Source organism: Gavia stellata, chromosome 1 (genome assembly GCF_030936135.1).
Source record: "Gavia stellata isolate bGavSte3 chromosome 1, bGavSte3.hap2, whole genome shotgun sequence".
Classification (NCBI taxonomy): domain Eukaryota; kingdom Metazoa; phylum Chordata; class Aves; order Gaviiformes; family Gaviidae; genus Gavia; species Gavia stellata.
In genome coordinates this window covers 44,356,380-44,378,395 of record NC_082594.1, presented here as the reverse complement: position 1 = coordinate 44,378,395, position 22,016 = coordinate 44,356,380, and the positions used below count along the sequence as shown (strand labels likewise).

The following is a 22,016-nucleotide window of genomic DNA, read 5'->3' as shown; positions in this document are numbered from 1 at the left end:
CGGCTGTTCCCATAGAAGACAGTCTCGCAGTTTGCTTTGGATTTGGCAGGTGTAATTCCCTGCACTTTACTAATACAAAGCTTTATAACATCCTTCAAGGATACTGTGTTTCATGGCAAAATCACTAGATTGTCCAGAGTAGGTTACTTAGATCAATCTGACTTCCACACATATCAACAAAAAACTGCATGTAGACCTAGATTAATCCCATCATCAGAAAACAAACAAAACCCCCATGTACTTTAAAGTTTGTCCCAATGCGATTTAATTCCTTGAGTCTTAGAATTCGTTTTATGCAAACTCACAGTACTTAGTGGCATCAGCAAACCTTGTTTTCATTAATATTTGGACGAAGTAATTGTGTGAACAGAATCCTAGATGCATTCAAGGAAACATATTTTGAAACAGGATATTGAAAATAAAGTCCATAGGACAACAAAAGTCAGTTTACATGCTGATGTCAGCATTTGTGTGCTGTGATAAAGCCAAGCTCTTTTAATGATAAAGATAAATTCATATCCAAATCTTTAATAAAAAACAAAACTGATGTTAGCCTTTCGCATTAAAGTCAGAAGCGTCTTTGTAACTCTTCCCAAAGACTCGATTGTTAGCAACAAAAGTTATGTCCTGTTAAGAAAAAAAATTAATCACTCAAGTTATTATGTAGGGTGTACTGTGTATTCCAGGCTCAAGCTTTATACTGAAACCTTTGAAGAGGCTGCCCATACCTACCAAATGTTGTAATTGATACAGAATCACTGCTATACAACAGCTGCAATAACAAGGTGCTGCTGCCTTTACTTTAATCTACCTCTCTTTCTGCCAGTTTATTATGTTTTGAATATATTCTTTTGTAGATCTGTGAGCTATCTTTCTTATGGAAATTAATCTTTTTAAAAGATTTGTACTCTCATTTTCAAACACTAATACATTCATTCAAGTATCCCATTATTCAGAACCAGCTGGCTTTTTATCTAGTGATATTTACTTCAAAAAGCCAAGTTAAATGGTATCATAGATTAATTCTCAGGGCACAGGAAAGCTTTTTTCGAGAAAAAGAGATTTGGTAATTACTTAGAATATCGCAATAAAATCACAGAACATGTCAAAAATGCGTTATATAATCTGTCATAATACGAAACTTCAAAAAAAAGTTAATTCACTGAATTGAACATAGTATGTGGCATCAGTATATGATTTTTATGTGGAACATTATGTAAGGATAAAACTTTGCTGTGATTTATAATAAGCTATGTCATGATTTTTAGTTATATATATTTTCTTTGCAGAAAGCACTGAAACTTCAAAAAGGGCATTATCCACTGAAATTTCTTACATAAATCAAACTGGAAATAAGACACATTTTACAATTCAATTTAAGATCCCACAGAGACAATAATGTTGCAAGCTGTGCATTTTGCAGAGTAATATAGTAATGTCTAGTTTGCATTTTTGAAAAACCAAATTAATCACACTTTATTGAATATGTTGAAGCAAACCTAAAATTCATCTATTATTAAAAAACTTGTGCAACAAACACAAACTATATTTTATACATAAAGGACAAACTCATTTATTCATTAGGTTAAAACACTTGGAGTTTGCATTTTGTAGCTATGAAAGAAATGACATTTGCTATCGTTCTCCTTTTTTAAATTTTTCAAAGCATTATGTTCAGAGTAATCTGCTTGAAAAATTGTACTACTACTTTAACACAGTATCAATCCTGAAGACTGCGCAGAAATCCCTATGGAAACTAAAGGTAGTCTTGATTTTTAAATTTCCTTTTTTAGTTAATCACTTAAGAGGACAAATACTCTGTTATCATATATCTCATATTCAAATAACATATTTTATCCCTTGATAGATTAACCACAAGATAATAAAGTCTTTAGCCAATTTTTAGGATTTGTACATCCCTTGAGCTAATGTGTCTTGGCACTACTTTGAATTAGAACTTGTATCTTTGTACTCAGCTGTGCTCAGACTGGTACATCAAAGCAACCGGAATGAAATTTGGGTGTCAGTCAAGTCTCGCTGACTGCAGTGGAAACTGGATTTCAGTCCTAAGCTTTTATAGGGAAAGATATTTAAAAATAATTTGTAGATGTTTTCCTGTTGCAGAGTATAATTGTGGAATTATGTATTCTACAACTTGCAGGGCATGTAAGCTGTATGCCAAATTTGTATGCCAAATGACAGGTGCTACTAGTTATAATTCCATTTCTAGGAACACCACTCGAAGTTATTCTGGCCTTTAGGCCAAATTTGATTTCTAGGGTTTGATTTCTAGGAATTGATTTCTAGGATAATTGTTGCCTGTTAATGATTTGTCTGTATATTTATATCTGGGTGATTTAGAAGTGAGAAGTGCAGCTTTTACTGTAAACCAGTAGTCATTACATTTATTTTTGTCAGAAATCTATATTGACTATATACTAGACAGACTGCAAAAACAAAGCTTTTGAAAAATGTTTAAGTTCATTTTAAAGAGACAAAAATCTTAAGTTAGAATAAAGAAGTTTTGAGAATTTAGAAAAGCAGACACAATTTTTGCATAATTTTTCCTTGAACGTCAGGAAAGCTTCTGGGCCTTGTCTGATATTTTAGTTCAAGGTCTGCACATAAAGAGTTTTCAATCTAAAATAAGATTGCTTTTCTTTACTTAAGCAGCATGTATTACAAAGGATCAGTTCACTTGTATTTTCTTATATGCAAGAGTAATAACTAATTTGACAACACATGATGCACGAATTTTTCTCATTGCACATGCATTTTAATTGTGTCTGACAGAGGAAGAGACCTCTTAGGCCCCATTGAGAAGCATTTAAAGACATTCATGAGAGCATTCTCAGATGAGTTTAATATACAAGAAAATCACATGGCTTTACAGTCCAGTACTTTAGAAGAATCTGCTGTGGCTTGGTTTTATGCTGTAACGGACAAAGTGGAGGTTGGGTTATGCTGAAGGTAGAGAGATACAGTGGTTAAGATGACCTGACATTTTTCATTTGTTAGTGATAATCCCAGAATACCAGTCCCTGAAAATCACACTGTCCCAGCAACCCTTAAAAGATTTTTGGGACTCTGCTTTGTCTGACACTTTTATCAAAGTGCAGACCTGGTGTGGTGGGTTGACCCTGGCTGGATGCCAGGTGCCCATCAAAGCCGGTCTATCACTGCCCCTCCTCAGCTGGACAGGGGAGAGAAAATGTAACGAAAGGCTCGTGGGTTGAGATAAGGGCAGGGAGAGATCACTCACCAGTTACCGTCACAGGCAAAACCAGACTTGACTTGGGGAAATTAATTTATTACCAATCAAATCGGAGTAGGATAATGAGAAATAAAACCAAATCTTAAAACACGTTCCCCTCACCAATCCCTTCTTCCTGGCTTAACTTTACTCCTGATTTCTCTACCTCCTCCCCCAGCAGCACAGGGGGACGGGGAATGGGGGTTGCGGTCCGTTCATCATGTGTTTTTTCTGCCACTCCTTCCTCCTCACACTCTTCCCCTGCTCCAGCGTGGGGTCCCTCCCATGGGAGACAATCCTCCACGAACTTCTCCAACGTGAGTCCTTCCCATGGGCTACAGTTCTTCATGAACTGCTCCAGCATGGGTCCGTTCCACGGGGTGCAGTCCTTCAGGAACAGACTGTCCCAGCGTGGGTCCCCCACGGGGTCACAAGTCCTGCCAGCAAACCTGCTCCAGCGTGGGCTCTTCTCTCTATGGGTCCACAGGTCCTGCCAGGAGCTTGCTTCCAATATGGGCTTTCCACAGGGTCACAGCCTCCTTCGGGCACATCCACCTGCTCCAGCATGGGGTCCTCCAGGGGCTGCAGGTGGATATCTGCTCCACCGTGGACCTCCATGGGCTGCCAGGGGACAGCCTGCCTCACCATGGTCTTCACCACGGGCTACAGGGGAATCTCTGCTCCAGTGCCTGGACCTTCTTCACTGACCTTGGTGTCGGCATAGTTGTTTCTCTGACAAATTCTCACTTCTCTCTTCAGCTGCAGTTGTGCAGTTTTTTCCCCCCTTCTTAAATATGTTATCCCAGAGGTGCTACCACTGTCGCTGACTGGCTCAGCTTGGCCAGCGGTGGGTCTGTCTTGGAACCGGCTGGCATTGGCTCTGTTGGACTTAGGGGAAGCTTCTAGTAGCTTCTTAGAGAAGCCATCCCTGTAGGCCCCCCGCTACCAAAACCTTACCACGCAAACCCAATACATTCCACCCCTTGACTCTGTGAATCACCTATTTAAGAATTATCATTAAAATCCACATTCATCACACAATCTTTACAATCTTCACAAACTTGGCTCACATCAACAAAAAAAGAATTCCTCACACCAAAATCAAAATAACGTCATCACAACACCTAACAAAAGTGGACAATTTACACACAATCCACCCCTCATCCCTTCACCACAATTATAACAACCAAAATTCCCCACAATCATTCCGTTCTCTAACATTGTTCAGTCCATGTTTTGCCCATTACCTCTCCCAGTTTCTATCTTTATCTCGAATTCCTCATGCCCCAAGTTGGGCACCAAAAAGGACTGTGGAGGGTTGGCCTTGGCTGGTCGCCAGGTGCCCAGCAAGCTGGTCTATCACTCCCCTCCTCAGCAGGACAGGGCAGGGAGAAAGTGAGATTGAAAAAAAGTCGTGGGTCAAGATACAGGCAGTTTAATACAGCAAAAGCAAAGGCCGCGTGCAGAAGCGAAGGAAATGAAAATATTTATTCTCTACTTCCCATCAGCAGGCGATGTCCAACCACTTCCCAGGAAGTAGGGCTTCAGTAGCGGTTGCTCCGGAAGACAAACGACATAACAAATGCCCCCTCAGCCTCCTCCTTTCTCTTAGCTTTTATTGCTGAGCAGACGTCATATGGTATGGAATATCCCTTTGGTCAGTTTGGGTCAGCTGTCCTGGCTATGTCCCCTCCCAAGATCTTGCCCACCCCCAGCCTGCTGGTGAGGGGGAAATGTTGGAGAGACAGCCTCGGTGCTGCCTGAGCGCTGCTCAGCAGTAGCCAAAACACTGGTGTGTTATCAACACCTTTCCAGCTACCAATACAAAGCATAGCACTATGAGGGCTGCTACGGGGAAAATAAACTCCATCTCAGCCAGACCCAATACACCTGGAAACCTATTCTCAATATTGTAACAGAGACATGAGACAAAATGCTCACCTGCTTTTGAAGGGACAGCATCATGGTTCCTTGGGTTATACCAAGAAAACACTCATGGTAGAAGGTAACAGTTTTTCAGAATAACCCATTCAACAACATGCCTAGTGTTGTGCTTTAAAGAAAACACTAGACAAAGATTTACATTCAGATACTTCTCATCTGACATGAGGTAGCTAAAAATTCGCAGTGCCGACTTCTCTGTCATCAGTAATGCTCTATAATGATGGATTGCATACAATAAAACACGCTACCAGCTCCAGTGCGGTGGAACAATTTCAAGCAACTTTCAGGTGCCTGGACACCATAATGGAATCCAGAGAACCAACTGAGGTGGTTTTGTATGGCTTCAAGAAACTTAGGATGAGTGATGATCTACAAATATCTGATGCTGAGCTGGACAATGTAAAATGGTAATGCATGGTAACATCTCCTTATTTGTAGGGCTTAAGTCGGTGAGACTTAAGTGTGAGAGACTTAACACGGAGAAATGTCTTTATCCATTTGGTATGGAGAGGACCAAACACATGCTGCTGAGAAGGCATCTGGCCCACCTGTTTTTTATATAATAGCCACCAGTTACACACTAGTCAAGAAACTTGTCCAGAAAGCGGGAGACCTGGGAACAGATGTTATCTTTGTCAACATTGTACTCACAGTTCTGACCTGAAGAATATTATTACTAATTGAGTCAAGGCAGGGTGAAGAAAAATTACTTTTTTGTCTTTCCTATGTATGTACCTGTTGTCTTTCCTGTGATGTACCTCCCCTCATCTTGGACCAGCTGAATTACTGGTCATGAAGAAAGATTGATGGAGCTAGGAAACAGAGTAAGACATGTGCTTGTCTTTTCCTGACCGCTGAAGGAGTCTACCATCCCAATTTTTACTAAGTGAGATGGATCTGGATGTAAATCCCTTGCTGGGAATTTTGTCTAAGACACAGTTAGACATACTGCTTAAAGTACAATTAAAAGGTGTGTGCGTTCTGCACAAATTGGTTTGATATAAGATACTAGAATAACGAGAATGACTATAACTTCATGTGGGGTTGGTAAAGTTCAGAGTACTAAATCTTGGTATAATAGCTTAGAATAACTTCCTTGTCATAGAACTAGTCTAGAAAAAAAAAGACACAGCTCTAAAGCCATATTGAATAAATTATCATAACATGCTATCACTTAGTGACAATAGGCTTTTGTGTTGTCAAACACTGGCTTGGCTCTTTTGTCTCTTTCACAGTACTTGAAGATTTTTGCCACTAGAGATGACTGTTGGTAACAGTGATCTTCAGAAGTAAAGAAAAATAAATATTTTGTTTTAAATAACTTAAAGATAGTGCTATCTTTCCATTTTAAAAGTGGAACAAAAATACCAAAATACCCCCCCCATGACAAAAATCGAAGAAAATATTTAAGAAATTTACTGTTGAAGATATATGACTTTCATATTCCTACCCTCTTAATCCAATTTCATACTTTTGGCTGCCTTTGCGTTAAGATTTTACCTTTGATCATTTTTGTAAGGCTCCAGTCAGAAAAAACAGCAGCAGTTGTGAATGGGTTAGGATATCAGTAGGAAAATATTGGTAGACTAAATTTCAAAGAGAAAATGATCCTTTTTGCATGAACAGCAGCAATTATGAGAAGCAATTATAACAGATACGCATTTATAGATCGATCTTCCTTACTGAGTGAAATTCCTTGTAGTCTGTTGTCTGTGTATACATACTGTTTCTTACAGTACTTTCACACTGTAAGCCCCTTGGGGCCAGGACTGTCCACCTGCTCTAAGCATCACATATTATTATTACTACTGTTACTACTAGTCATAGTAGTTGTCATTTTTGTCATCATCAGCCTGAGAAAACAATAAATCATGTTCAGGAACAGTTTCAGCAGTCCAGAAACAAGACTCAGGATCCATGAACTCTTAGATGAGATTTCCTTCTTTAAGTAACAGAATGGCAAAGTCATCTGTCTTGGGACATAGAAATACAGGAAAAAACCTAAAGGCTTAAGTGCACAATGAAGTTACTGTAGCATAATGAAGTACTGGATAACAGCTGAGCTGTAATAATGATTCTTAGTCTGCGGCGAACACAAGATAATATATGTGTTACACCTCAACGAAGGAAGCATGATTCACGGTATGATTTTGTTTGCTAGGCGAGGCATACTGGATTTTGGGCTGGTTGACATGTATGCGCCATATACAAATCCAAGTGTATGAAAAGAGGATATTTTTTAGTAAATTTCTAGCTGATAATTTGTGGTATCATTTATGTGTGTGTGGTTTGTGTGTGTCTGCGTGTGTCTCTGTGTGTGTGTGACATAAAGGTAGAGATGTGCACACACATACATATGTGTTCAAATAACACTGAAGTTCTGAAGTTGTGTATCTAAAATCTAGGAAAAGGGCATTTTTAATAGTAATAATTATTATCATCATCATCATCATCACTGGAATCCTTTGACGTGTGAGACTATTACACGCTGCAAATTTACAAAAAGACTATATAAGAGCTAAAAATTATAGACTATATCAGAATGGTTATGAGAGAGCTAAATCAAAGCTGTATAGACAACTTAAAAGTAAGCACCTGTTTCCCAGAGGAGGATGAGATTACTCTACAAGCCTCAGAGCTCATGCAGTCTTCTGGCTTTCCTGTAGCAGTTTTCTAGTGTAGAAGAGACATGACATCAATTAGGAAACCACTGTTCCTGGGGCAAGGTGTGTCCAGCCCCACACTGCACATCAAGCCAAGATCTGGGCAAACAGAAATCTCCTTTTCCATGAGTGGGAAACACAGCCATGTGCTTTGGAGAGTGTCTGAAGCTTGTTGCAGCTTCTGGGTTTTCATGCAGCCAACTTGTGGTTATTTGCCCAGAGAGCATAGGGATGTAATTGCTATGAGACCTTGCTATCAAATTTGCTTAGCCTGGATATTGATCTGTGTATTTATAAGGACTGATTTGTTGATAATTTAGTCTTGTTTTCTAAGAAAATGACTCAAAAAATCAGTGAGTAAAAATCTGAAGAATAATGTTTAAGAAAGTATTCTGTGCACAACCTTTTAGAGGCTTTGTACTGTTAAGAGTTTGTGCAGCATTTGTGCTGGAAATTGAAATATTCCTGTTTAGTTCAGCAATTTTTTTTTTTTTAAATCATCAATAAACATGATTACCTGCAATGTGTCAACCTCCCTGCTTTGCATTTTCATCCCTGGTGCATCTTTTTCTGAATAGACTGAACATAAGTTTACAGAAGTCTGCTCGCTTTTAATTTGAATGCTTCAAGTCCAATGTATCTTGTATCTCTTATTTTTCCGTATTGTAACACAGCTGAAGCAGGTGGGGCAAAGTGTGGTCAAACTAGTGGTATGTATCTTTCTGGTTACAGAAGACAGTAGGAAACTTGCGTTTCTCACTTTATGCACTTCATGCATACTTTTTGCACTTCAATATATTTACTGAAGATTTTCTACTAATTTTTTCTGTTAGTTTATTATATTACAGGACTATCAGCTGTAGTTAGGTATCCTGAAAATCTGCAGGATTTTTCTTTTTGAGTTAAAAGGACAGTAATTAGGTTATTATTTTTTAAAACTTTTTGGGTCATTTGAGATAGTTCTTTAGTAAAGATAAAGAAAAGGAGGAAGACAAGTTACTGAATAGATATATGGTGTATTGCTTTGGTTTGCTTTTTAGCACTGCTGATTTAGAGTTAGATGCTGTAAAACTCAGACTAGAGGTAGTAAGGGTCAGAAATCATGGTCCACACCAACTGAGGAATTGCCTACATCAGACCAATGTAGATGTTAAGCACAAACTCCCATCCAAATTTCTATTTTCTGCAAAGCTTAGGCACTTGCCCATAGGCCTGAATCACAATGCTGGCACTCAGAAGCTCAAACCTGCATCTTTCTCCTTGGACAATTTTCTGGACCAGTCTGTTTTAGTTTCCACTGTACTAAATTGAAACCTATTACGTTGAGTCTATTATACTGATTATCCGGAGCAAAAAATTGAATGAGAATAAATTCTTTCTTTATAAACTGAAGCAACAGGGGATCTTCTGCTAAAACAACTCAAATCTGTATTTCCCAGAAAATGTTCTAAACACCAAGTTATATACTACTCAGTCGAGAATACTCTGTCTCACCTTTTCCTTAAGCATACAGAAAGTACTCATATACATAATTACATACAATGAGAATATATACTAACATATTATCTATTAAATCTTTTTTTTTTTTAATAAATAAGCACATACAGCTATAATCGAGATGTTGATTTTGGTTGGCTTCTGGTAGCTCATTAGTCTTCATATCATGAAAACTCTACATCAAGGGACTAGCTGTAATTCTAGCTTTCTGCTCTGAAGTCAACATATTTGCTCAGGTGTACCTCACAGTAAAATATTGTCCAGTTATTATTTTCCTGAATACAGTGCGTACAACTGCATCTAATTTTTTATTTCTTGATGATGTCACAAATTTACTTTTACATGTCCAGATTGCACTCTTGTCTTATAACATCATATAACCATAAAAATAAACTATGTATTATCTGTGAAATGAGGCCAAGTTAGGTATTTGTGAAAAGAGACAAATGGAAAATCTATTTTTAGGTAAATGTCACACAGCCTGTAACTGAGTTGCTGAGCTTTCACTTATGTTGGACAGTTTCATTATTAATTAAATTGAATTTTAAAAAAGCTTTTCCTGTGTTAATCTTTGTGGTGAAATAATGAAGGATTAGTATAAAATATAACATATATATTCCGCAGGATTCATTGTCACTGTAGAAAAAATTCCTTCACCTATTAGTTTATATCAAATCAGTATTTTCTGATTCATGATTAAGCATATACTCTGATTTTCAGCACGTAGAATTCCATCTTATTTCCTGGAATTACCAGTTTGTACTGCAGGTTTTGTTTATCAGAACATAAATGCGGAAAGGGTGAGTAAAGTGGGTACAAATCTGGCTTACAGTGCAAAGTGCAGTTATCATTTCTCTGCCATTGCCAAGAAAAACTATGCAATTAAATTAAGACAGTGAATGAAGCAGTCAATGCGATTGAGGCTAAAACCTGTTTTTCAGATTGCTACTATTACCTGCAAAGAAGAAAACATACGTGATCTCAAAGGTTCTCTTGGCTTGTCTATTATATATTGCAGTGGGAAAATGTTTATCAAAGAATAGTCCTTTTTTTTGTTTTGCAGAATTTGCTGCTATACCTGTTTATGATCTGTCATGATAATAGCAGGACTACAAATACCACACCCATAAGCCCACTATGTTAGAGAAAATCATAAAAACTTACAATTATCAGGTCACATTGCTCATGGTCTATTTAAGAGCATAAGCATGATTATATAACCATAAAATAACAAGGCAAGGCTTGGGGGGGTGGGGGGGTGGAATTTTAAAAAATCTTTATCTACAGCAGAATACAAAGTGTTCCAGAGAAGTCTTGGGAAACTTATTATTTTCCTATGTCATAGTACTTGCTCTCCTGATCACTTTGTGATCTCAGAAGAGGTAGTAATACTTTTTTTTTTTTTAAAGTATCAGTAATAAGAGACAGATAGGGTTTACATATGGCAAAGGTCTTTTTGCTTTTAATGATACAGCAGTAACGTAGAGGTCTTACAAAAGTGCCTTTATCTATAGATGTCTGTCCTTTATACAGCCTCACAACACTCATGTATTGCAGGTAAATACTACAGCTGAGTTCAGGAGACTGAATTATACAAAAATGGAATCACAAATTTATAGCAATTCAAAGTCTAAAGCAGCAGGATTTGATTTGGACAGTTTTATGAAGAGGTTTCCTCACTGTCAGGATGCTAAGATTACCAACTTTTAGCACGCTCATTATGCATATTTTCCAGTGGACACAAATAGCCTAGATAGTGAATAGACCACTTCAGAAAAATGAGCCGACACAGCTGATTCTGATGCTTTGTTTGGTAATTGTTGCTGCGATACAAATTGTTTCAGCAAACAGAAGATAACAGCAAGATTAGGGGACTGAAAGAAGAACACTAGTGCACAAAACGAAAAAAAAAAGTAGTGGTTTGAGCTGTTAGTAGAAGCTCAGGCTCTCTTTTGTGTTTTTGCCATGTGATATTGCTTGTGTATGTAATAGTACCTGAAACCATTCCTGAGCCAGGGCTGGGATTCACTTGCCTAAAGACAGGCTCAAAGTGTTCTCTGGGATGCCATAAAATATCCAAATTTTCCACATGAAAGGAAGGGGAAGACCTGAAGGCCCGGCAGATAGCCTAATTTTAACTTCTGAAATCCACCTATAATTAAGAAAGGTTTGGTTTAGTTGCCTAGGCGTAGGTATGTGCTACTACTGTCTTAGATGCCCTCATGTATCCTGGCCAACATACATCTCCAGATGGCCATGGGGTGTCCTGCAGGTGCTGTATTGTACTCACCAACCCTATAAGACATATCTCAAATTATTTTGGCCTTCTAAGGTGGTGTGTGTTTAGGCAATTGAGTTGAGTTTGGACTGTAGTCCCTGGAACCAGAAGATTCAGGTTCAGCTGACCAAAGATAGGTCTGTCTCCCACAGAGGGAGCTCAACAGTTCTCCGGAGCTAGATCCCTGTTGACTGTCACAGGAACTAAACTTCTCAGCTGACATTGTAGGAACCTAAATTTAGGCAAGCTGAATCCTAATGGGGACAGAAAGAGAAACGAAAAAGAGTAAGCGAGTAAGAGATGTGACTGTAAAAATGAATCTGGTACGTTTAGATCAGAGTTTGTTTGCGAGGCTGACATTGTACAGTCTAGTTTTCTGCTTCATTTTCTTTTTCTTGGCTGCATTACCTTCCAGTCCAGAATTGTTTTCATTTATTATTACCATCCTTAGCTACCTAATTGTGCTACTAATGAATACAAATAATCCAGGCATCAGGCTTTTACAGACCCACTTCAGTGTACAAATAATGGCTTGTTGTGTAACCGCTGATTATGGGAGAAGGTAACTCACATTATGGAAAATATGTGCTGAAATGTTGGTGATGGGGAAAACACTGAATTCTGTAGTCCGCCTTTTAAATTATGAAAAAGTATTGTCATTGCTGTTCCATCAAGTTGTCCGTGATGAGTAAATATGAGACAATCTGAGCCCGGTTTTTAAGCACATGTACTTACATTTGGAACTTCAATTTCAAATTTTGGAGTGCTTGTATTAGCACTATAGCACATGAAATACGTAGCTGGCTACCAAATTGCCTATTCAAGTGCACATGTATGGGGTTTGAGCACTCAACATTAAGCATCTGCATTTCAAAATTGGATCCCTTGTGCTTGAAAGCCTTGAAAATGCTACTCTGTGGTCAGCCTAGTGCAGCATCAATTGAAATGCAGTTTGAATGCAATGTAGAGCTTCCAATTGCTGCTTCAGAAAGTGTTATGCTGAATCTGGAACACTTTGCATAATTTAATTAATTATGCCACTAAAAACTGATTTTCTCTCAATTTAAAGCAAACAGCTTTTACGAGGGTGAACTGCAGCACCCAGGGATATCAGGTGTCCAAGCTTTTAATCCTATTACAAAGATTTGACAACCACTGATGGAAACTGGAAAAACATAAGCCTCCAGCAGGGCAACAAGTGAAGAGGAAGAAGGCAACAGATTTTTAATACTTTTTGAAGCCACTGTATGCATTAAATCAAAATCAAATGTAAAAAGTGACAGAACTGGTAGCTTGCACTTAGTTGTGCAGACGGTGAGTAGTGTCTAAGGAATAACACTTATTTCGCTTTGACATTAATGAAAATAACTGTTTCCTCTAAGAGGAAAATTGTTCCACTTAACTAACATAAGAAAAACACAGCAAATGGCCAAGACTATTTGTATCTGTGTCTGTCCACTTAAAGTGTTCAGGAGTGCAACAGTCTGTAGTTTGAAAGTGGTTTCTGATGTTACGGATTGGATTCTGTCTATGAATCATTTTCCTTGTAAACAAATCTTGACAGACGATGCCAGACTACAAGTATTAAAGAATCTGTCACTGACTAAACGCTAGCCTCAATACTCCGCTTTCTGAAGCTTGTCTTCTCTCTTCCAATTTATTATTGGGTTTGATATCACTCTAAAACAGTAGACACTGTAATTTTGAGGCAGAAGGGAGTACTGGTTTAGAAAAGCTCTAATTTCTAAGCCACATAAGCAGTGCCATAATTGGCAATCTATGACTGACCGTGCAAAATTCTGTGACCAGGTTAGGAAGGGTCACAGCAGAATTGACTCCATCTCCATATTGAACATCAGCGTGTAACACGAAATTAACTGCACTGTAGAAGACCTTGCTAATAAATAGGGACAATATCTTATTACTGGGAATTCACCAGCCCTATAAAATGCAAAAAACTTCCTTGCTTATAATATTAACAAATAGTCATATAATTACTAATATATATTTATGTATTATATATATTCCTGTTTGACATATGGTTGTCATCATGTTTTGATGGGAAAATACAAAACAATGAGCTTAAAGGATTTATAAAATGGTGACCTTGTTAAGAATACTATAACTTTACATGTAAATTAGAGAATTTTGCTCCAAGTCTGAAATACATTTTACAAACATAGACATTTCTATCTCTGTTTTTTATAAAGAAAAAGAAATAAATGTCCAAAAAAGAATTTTCGGTGGATGGTGAGATGGGAGTTTGTAGCTACAAAACCAGGACATTCTGGCCCAGATTCATCTTACTTAAGCCATCTAAGTCTAAGTCATTTGTAAAATCTTCTTCTGCAGTTACTGTACAGATGAAGGCATGCCCAGAGGCCATTCATTCCATTTGTCTCTTGCGGTCTTTCCCTCTTCATTTCATGTGGGCATTACCGATCACCAGGCAGTGCTGAGTTCATCTGAATCACAGTGCAATAACACTTGTGCTAAACTAGCCAGCATAGAGGGCCTTTGCTGCCTTCATGTTAGTCACAACAGGACAGACAGTACCACATTCAGCATGAAACTAGAGCAAGATGGACAAGCAGTATGTGCTCCACTGCAAGATCTGCCAGAACAAAGTTCTGTCTTCAACTTCCCTTAACAGATGCAAAAATTAAGATTGGGTTTATTCCTGCTTAAGATTCGACATTGTGTAGTCAGATTTTCGGTGGTTGGTTTTTAATGAAGCCCTAAATACCATAAAACCAGCTTTATTATTTTATGGACGCATGCCCTGAGATAGGATGAATGACCATTAGGAGCTACCTGTTTTCCTCTACTGAATCTACATCAACACCTACATTTTGGCTAAAATCAAATGAGATGAACTCACTTTTTGTGTTTAACTGTCATTTCCAGGGTCATGTTTTTAATGGAAGAGTAGTCAAAATAAGTGAAATGTATGCCACAGTGGCAAAAAGCAGAAAACTGCAGAAAATAAAATTAGAAGGAAAAAAATATTTTTCCAGCTAAGATTTAGCTCCTTCAATTACGTATGTGTTTGAAAGTAGGTTCATGGTTTTTTGAGACTCTGAGTTCTCAAAATACAAGAAAACATGTTCACTTATCAGAGGTGATGAGATTCAAATCATGTATTAACCAGCTCAAGTATGTACACTGCATAAAGGTTACAACAATTTCTTGTAAAATAATAAAAGCATCTCATATAATTGATTCTTTTCATTGTTTTATAAAATTGCTTTGTTTGATTGCGGGAGAGTTTGGACTGAATTTTCATTACCTCCTTCTGAACAATTTACACTGGGATTGAGACAGTATTGAGCTAATGAGTTAGAATTTATATTGAGCCTTAACTGTCTTCATGAAGAAACTAGGGAAAGAAAATCATGGCAATAATGGAGTATTTTTCATTATAAACTATGTTGTACAGCTTTTACAACCAGGTTTTTAATAGATCTAGAGAAATTAAATTGGAATTCTACCAACTTTTGTGCTTTTGTCATCCCATGACAACGATGTTAAAAAATGTCAAGACTAATGTGCTAATCTCGTTTCTACTGAAATAAGGAGGAGGTGGTATTAGTCCTGTTGTTTTTTAGGCCCTATTGTTCATTAAGTAGTAAAATGTATATAGAAAAACATTCAGAAATATGCATTTCACTGTAATCCCTAATGCTAAATAGAAATTGAGTACAGATTAAATAGGTCTTGGCTGATGTTATCCTAAAGTACTTATCAAGAGAAATTCCCATGAAAACAGTAGAAACTTTCAAAGTCAGGAGGGTGAAATTGTGCTCTATATGAAAAAGGAAGCAATCATATATTGCTGATGTGTATCTTAATACTACTTAGAATGCATTTATGCAGATTTTTTATTAAGAGGTCTGCAATAGTGAAAAAGGGTATTTCTCAAATATTTGAATTACTGCTCGTCTCAACACTTATTTGTCCACATTGTTCTTTGCTGTTAGTCTGTTCCACTATCAGAAGACTGCAGGAATCGATTAATAATACCTTACATTTTAATTAATAATATGATATAAAAATTGAATATATAAAATAGAATTGTCAGCCAAGCACACATACATGCCCTCAATAAATGAAATTTTTAGTTACTTCCTATAATGTTTATGTATTCACAAATACAAGAAGAAGTATGAATGTAGTTTAAATTTTAATCAGTGTAACAGGCAATATTCTTTTTTTAGACATTTTGCAGGCAAAAATATTCTTTCATGTATAAAACAAATGCCATGTATAATTTTACTTTCTAAGGATGGCAAAAGTATGTGTAAAATATACATCAGACACAAACTTCATGTGAACAAACACAACTGTAATACTTTTAGGTTTGTGTTCTAACTCTTAACTTTAAAAAGTTATCTTTACTTATCTTTTTCAGAAGGTGGAAAAAAACCCCCTCAAAGTCCTTCCCCCAACCCACATATTAAAAAAAAAAAAGAAAAAGCCACTTGCAAAAAAGGTTAGATTGCTGACCTTGCTTGCAAATTCAGACATTGAAAATTTGGAGTCTTCCTTCATCCAAATAATATATATTCATTCCCCACAGGCAGCAGTGATGGTTCTTGGGATAAAGAAAAACTTCAGTCTCCCCCCACCCAGGGATCACAGGCCTCTGTTAACCACCCCAACTTGCCTGGACAGCATAATGTTCCAGTTAGCCATCCTCTCAACCCTCTTCAACAGAATCACCTTCTGCCAAATGGTACGGGTTGACATCTTTCAGCACTAACAGCAGTTTTCCAATTCCTATCTTTATTTTGTGTTTATATAAATAGGCTATGAAAAATCAAAGATGTGGGGAATATTGGAATACTTCCTTTAAAGTATTAAGCAGGGGAAGCGGAGACAATAAAGAACAAATACATATGCAATAAAATTGATACTTAAAATAACTGCTAACCTGTGCATCAGTGGCATAATAATGCATTGCTAAGGCACCTTACAGCAGATATTAAAAAAGATAATAAACAGCCATTGCTTAGCAATGATATCATACATTACACTGATATGAACAAGCTAAGAGGTCTAATAGCCTCTCCTTGTGGCTAGAAACCCTCCATGGTTGCTAGTGGTTTACCCATGCATATCCCGGAAGAGAAATGACATATAGCTGCTTTGTTCTGCAATGTGAACCATCTTGTCACCCATAACTTGAATATTGTCCATCAGGAGATAAAAACAGGCAACATTTTAAAAAGATGCGTAAACCTATTTCCCTTTTTCTTTTCCCCCACTAGGATTGGAACTTCCTTTTATGATGATGCCCCACCCGTTAATTCCCGTGAGCCTACCTCCAGCATCTGTCACGATGGCAATGAGCCAGATGAATCACCTTAGTACCATCGCTAACATGGCAGCAGCAGCACAAGTGCAGAGTCCTCCATCCAGAGTTGAGACATCTGTTATTAAGGTAACTATATTAAAAAATTCTAGCATACTCACAATTGTCGTAAATATTGTAAAGGTGGGTAGGTGTCAGATGTTACAAGGTAAGTCATAAAGCCAATATATATGAGAAACCCAACTGCTGTAGCTCTGGGAACACAGTAGGCTGCTGGTGGCCAGTGTTATCTTCTCAGTTCTCCTCCCTCTCTCTGAATCAGTATTAAAACAGTGCTCAAGTTGAAGCATTTTCATACAGAATACACAGCTGATTCCTCCTATTTCATAGTCTGTAATCTAATGGCAACATTCCTCAAGATATCAAGGAAGAAATTAATCCTTTCTTAAATTAGAAGAGACTGTTCTTCTAACTTTTAAATCTAAGCATTTGAACTGAAACGCTGGAAATTATCTGAAGAAGGCTGAAAGGCTTGATACTTTACCCCTGCAGAATTTAAATTGCCACATCCCAGAACAGAATGGAATAAAGTTGCACAGAACAGACCTGGTAATCTGCAGGCCAGAACTGTAGTATTGTAGAGATATCTCAAAAATATCTGATATCTGAAATTGTCTACCCATTTTAGGTTTTGTTTGCTGCCTGTAACTAAATTAATCTGGTAATAGAGGTATTTAGCAGAGGCATGGAGTCTTCTCTCCTTCCAACTGAAGATGATCTGTTTTCATTTAAAAGGCATTTCTCCCTTACCACTAGATATTTATAATTTGATTTGACATTTTTTCAGGTACCTACATTTTACCTGTTAATCTTCTTTAGTTCTAATAAAGAAGGTACAGAAAGTATATAAACTTTTGTGTTTTATGGAACATTCATATGTTAGGAATAGACATACGAAGGAAGGTTATTTGGTATTTTAGGGCTATGTTGGAAATCCGTCCATTAATGCAATTCCTTTGGCAAAAAATGGGTAAACTTGAAATCTCTTGGACCTTCAAATCAAGAGTTGCAAAAGTTCATGATGATTTAAGCAGAGTGAAGAGGTCTGACTTTATAGAGACGTTCAACATGCTTATGCTCCTATCCTCTTTAACCTAACAAATCATAAAGAACCATTGAGTTCAAAGTCAACAAATCTATGTTGCTATTGACCTAGAAAAATATGGTCTGGTGACCTAATTTAGGTACCTGCACTTTCAAATGTGGGTTTCTCCTTTGGAGGCCTTCAGTGGCATCCCTTTATCACCTTTAATGACATGGGGAGTTAAGATGTTGGTTTGAATTGTTTCTTTAGGTGCTATGTCAGCATGGCTAGATTCTACCCCTAATGACCATCTTACTCATATCTTGGGAATATAAACGGTCTCCTGCTAACTAACTGTTCGATTACATTGTGATTTCTGCACCTTTGTTTTTTTATTTTCACTTGAGCTGTATTTAGTAAGAGTTACATGATACTAAAGTTCTCTGGAACAGTGACCACTGGTATTACAGAGGTATCTAAAAAATGAAGATTGGGATGGAGCACATGCTAAATGACACCTGACAAGTATGAATTACTATGGCAACAAAACTTTTTTTTCACTGTTTTTCATACTGTTTTCCCTTCTTTCATTTTCTGTGAGCTATTTGATTTTGTATGTAAGAGTACAAAATACCTTCACAAGCATTGGTAACCTTCTGTTTCGAAACTTTGACAAGCTGACTTCTAGCTTGTAAAGTTGATTTACAAGCTAGTTCTAGGTATTAAAGTTGCCTAAGTTACTGTGGCCTACATTTAAATATGTCTATGGGAGCATAATCCAATGTGACCCCTGATCTTTGTCCCCAGTTACCAAAATCAGGTGCATTTGGAATACAACATAGCTCTGGGGCTATGTAAAAAAGGCTTGCTTTTGGGAAAGCAGGTCCTGGTGCATTCACAGATTTCACCCTATTATGAGAACACTGCTGGACCCAGGAAGCACTTAACTGAGAAGTAGTTCTGGCTCATCTGATCTAAACCTGTCTAGTAGGTTTAAAAGTAGTGGACTCTGAAAGGGAGACTCTGTCATCTTGTAACTACGTATATTATTTTAACCATAGGCAGTGCCATACCAGAAAATTTTCCTTATCCCAGAGTTCCTTAACATCGTAACACGTTCATTCTTGTAGCTCATCCAGTTGGAAGGATAGTTTCATTATAATCTAGGTGAATATTTTGAAAGTACGTAGCAATTTTGATTCTCTGTTTGAAACATTTTAGCAGCACTTTGTAAGTGGAAAATTTTTTTTTCAAAATCTTGCTTATTTAAGCATTTGTTTGTATTAATAATCTACAATATTTATCTCTGTAATTTCTGAAAATTCAACTATCCTGTATTCATGCTAATAAAATCTTCATCATAGCTGCCAACTTTTGCGCAGCTCCTGGCATAACATCTTGTGCAAGTTATTTAACAAACTGGGTTTCTTGCTCCCATCTGGTTTGCACATAACCATAAATTAAAAAGATGCGTATTTATAATGATGTGTTTTTAAATAGCCAAATTAACCTAAGTTCTATTTAGAAAAGTGTGCTCACTCAAGGGTGAAATATACCTTTTTTAAAGTTTGCGCGATTAAGTTAGAGTTTTGGGACATTTACGTAGAACCTGATGGAGACACTACCTAAGTGCTGCTGTGACTTCTTCAGTCAAGGCCTGTGACACGTTGCCCACATACCTTTGTACTACAGGTAAATACATAAACACAGACGTTAATCTGCCATCCAAAACTCACTTCTAAATGTAAGAGCTTGCTGCACATACTTGTTTCAATAATACCGTAAGGGCTAAGGAACTTACTCTTGCAGGACTTCCCTACTCCTTCCTTCAGCCCCTTTGTGGTACAATGTATTTCTAGATTTATGTCCTCTGTTTTTGTCTATGGCAGATGAATATGGTCACGTGGATAGAGATAGCACAGCCAAGTAATTATGTACCTATTTTTTAATACTGAACAGGATTGAAACATAAACCCCAGCAACATAGAAGCATGAGGTCATTGTTAGGGGGATTTTCTTCACATGAGCATGGACATAATGTCACTGGCAGTTTACCTGTTCCTCACTAGGCATAGTCAGAGGCTGTCATTTTACTGTCCATTGGATTATATGCACTGAGTAGTTGAGCAGGAAACTCTCTAATCAGCATACTTTTTGAACCTTGCCCTGGCAATGTAAAGTTTATGAATAATAACTTATACTACAATCAAAATAAATATCTTAGAGAATAGATGTAAGTGAGAAGGTCAAACCTCCTTTTTCTTTATTTGTACAGGAATGGATAAATAGTGCAGTTGCTCTCTTTCACAAAACTGTTTGTTATTAGAATCTTATCTTCCTTTTTTTTTACTGCTACATTTTTAGACTTTTTGGTTTTGTTTTCATTATCTTATGGCTCATTTTTTAAACCCTAATTTTACTTAAATGTTTTTCCTCAGCGACAATGTTTCCACAAGTTAATTTGAAAAGTTTGTGAATCACTTATCTTGGAGTTCATACTCATAACCTGAAATGACAGTGCAGATTTGAAATTAGAGTACAAGATGTTTACAAGTTTAAACTCTGCTTGAAAGTTAGAAGACCTATGAGAAATTTCTACTCTGAAAAGTAAATCAATAGTAACCTTATCTAATTAAGTAGCAAAGAACAAAATTAAGTCTTAGAAAATGTGAGTCTTCAGATTATAAACAACCTGGTTCATTGGATAGAACTGCCTTTGTGAACAGTGCCACAGTAGATGACTTGCTGACCTTTCTTTCCAATTCTCCGAGTTCACAGTTAGTGCTGTTATCTTTAAACTCACAAAGCTTCAAATGCCTTTCTATTACTGGGCAATATTTCATTTCTTCATGATAAGAAGTTGGAATAAAGCTGAGATCATGTACTAACCAAACATTTTATCATGCTACGTTCAGGAGATGAGACAAAGACAAAATTACAAGGGAAGCCTTAGAAAGCAACACCTTAGATTTGGCAGTGAACTCTGAGCTCTAAAATCTTCAGAATTATATTTCAGAAGAGTGTTGTGCCCTTTCGAACATGAGACGAACATTAGATGTCTTTTTGTAATGGAATGTTTAGATATATGAGTTGGATGAATAAGAGGAGAGCAACAACAAGCAGGGACAGCAGAATGAATTGCAGTGAGTGTGACAGCTGTGACCTGGGGATGCTTTAGACATGAGGTGGCTTTCATCACCTGCCCATGGTTTCAAAGGCTCAGCTTGTTAGCAGTTTCGCTACATCAATTTTTTTCAGTCAGCAGAAAGATATATGAGAATATAAAGGACATATCTCATATTAATAGCAACTTGAAATAATTCTACATTGTAGAATTTAGATCAGAGCAGCATGCCAGAATCAAAAATTGCAATTCATCCACGTAATGTTACTAATACTTATAGAAATAATTAAGAATAAAGCAGAAGAAGCCAATACCTCCAGCTGAAAAAGTGACCAGTGGCACAGTAGTTTTCCACTGCATATTAAATACATGAGACTAAATTTTGCTAATTCTCTAAATATGTCACAGCACTGATTGCATTGTACTTTTTTATAAAGTTCTATCTTCCTGTTATCCAATAGGAGAAATTTGCTATTAATTTACTTAAGCAAGGTAGCTGCTGACAGATTTTTTTTTAAATAACTCACTTTATAGGCCTATTCTGACACGAGATTTTATTTTAAAGTTCATTCACTTCTTCATTTTTCATTGGCAATATGTGTGTGTTCCTATTGATGTAATTTAACGTTCCTATATTTTTCGCCTATAATTGTTGCCAAAAAGTGCAAATAACAGCCAAAGAGAAGAAATATGACACTGCCATACAGAAGTGACGGAACAGAGTACATTTAAATGTCTCCTGTCAGAGTGGTGGTGAGCAAGTTCAGAGAGTGGACCTGCAGAAATGGACTTTAAGAGGAAAACGAGCAAGTTCACTTCATGGAGGGGGCGGGCAGCAAAGGAACTGTAGAAGCTTCAG

At 37.2% G+C, this 22,016-nt stretch overlaps 1 protein-coding gene across 2 annotated transcripts in view; it reads left to right on the top strand.

Moving 5' to 3' along the window:
* Nucleotides 1–22,016, top strand: part of DACH1 (dachshund family transcription factor 1) — a 337,708-nt gene that overhangs the window by 230,982 nt on the left and 84,710 nt on the right. Inside the window, exons 4-5 of one of the 2 annotated variants that reach the window (XM_059817535.1) lie at nt 16,215–16,370; nt 16,906–17,078. In XM_059817535.1, coding sequence (XP_059673518.1) covers nt 16,215–16,370; nt 16,906–17,078 — 329 coding nt within the window. The remainder of the gene's footprint in view (nt 1–16,214; nt 16,371–16,905; nt 17,079–22,016) is intronic. The other variant, XM_059817543.1, reaches the window with a different exon arrangement.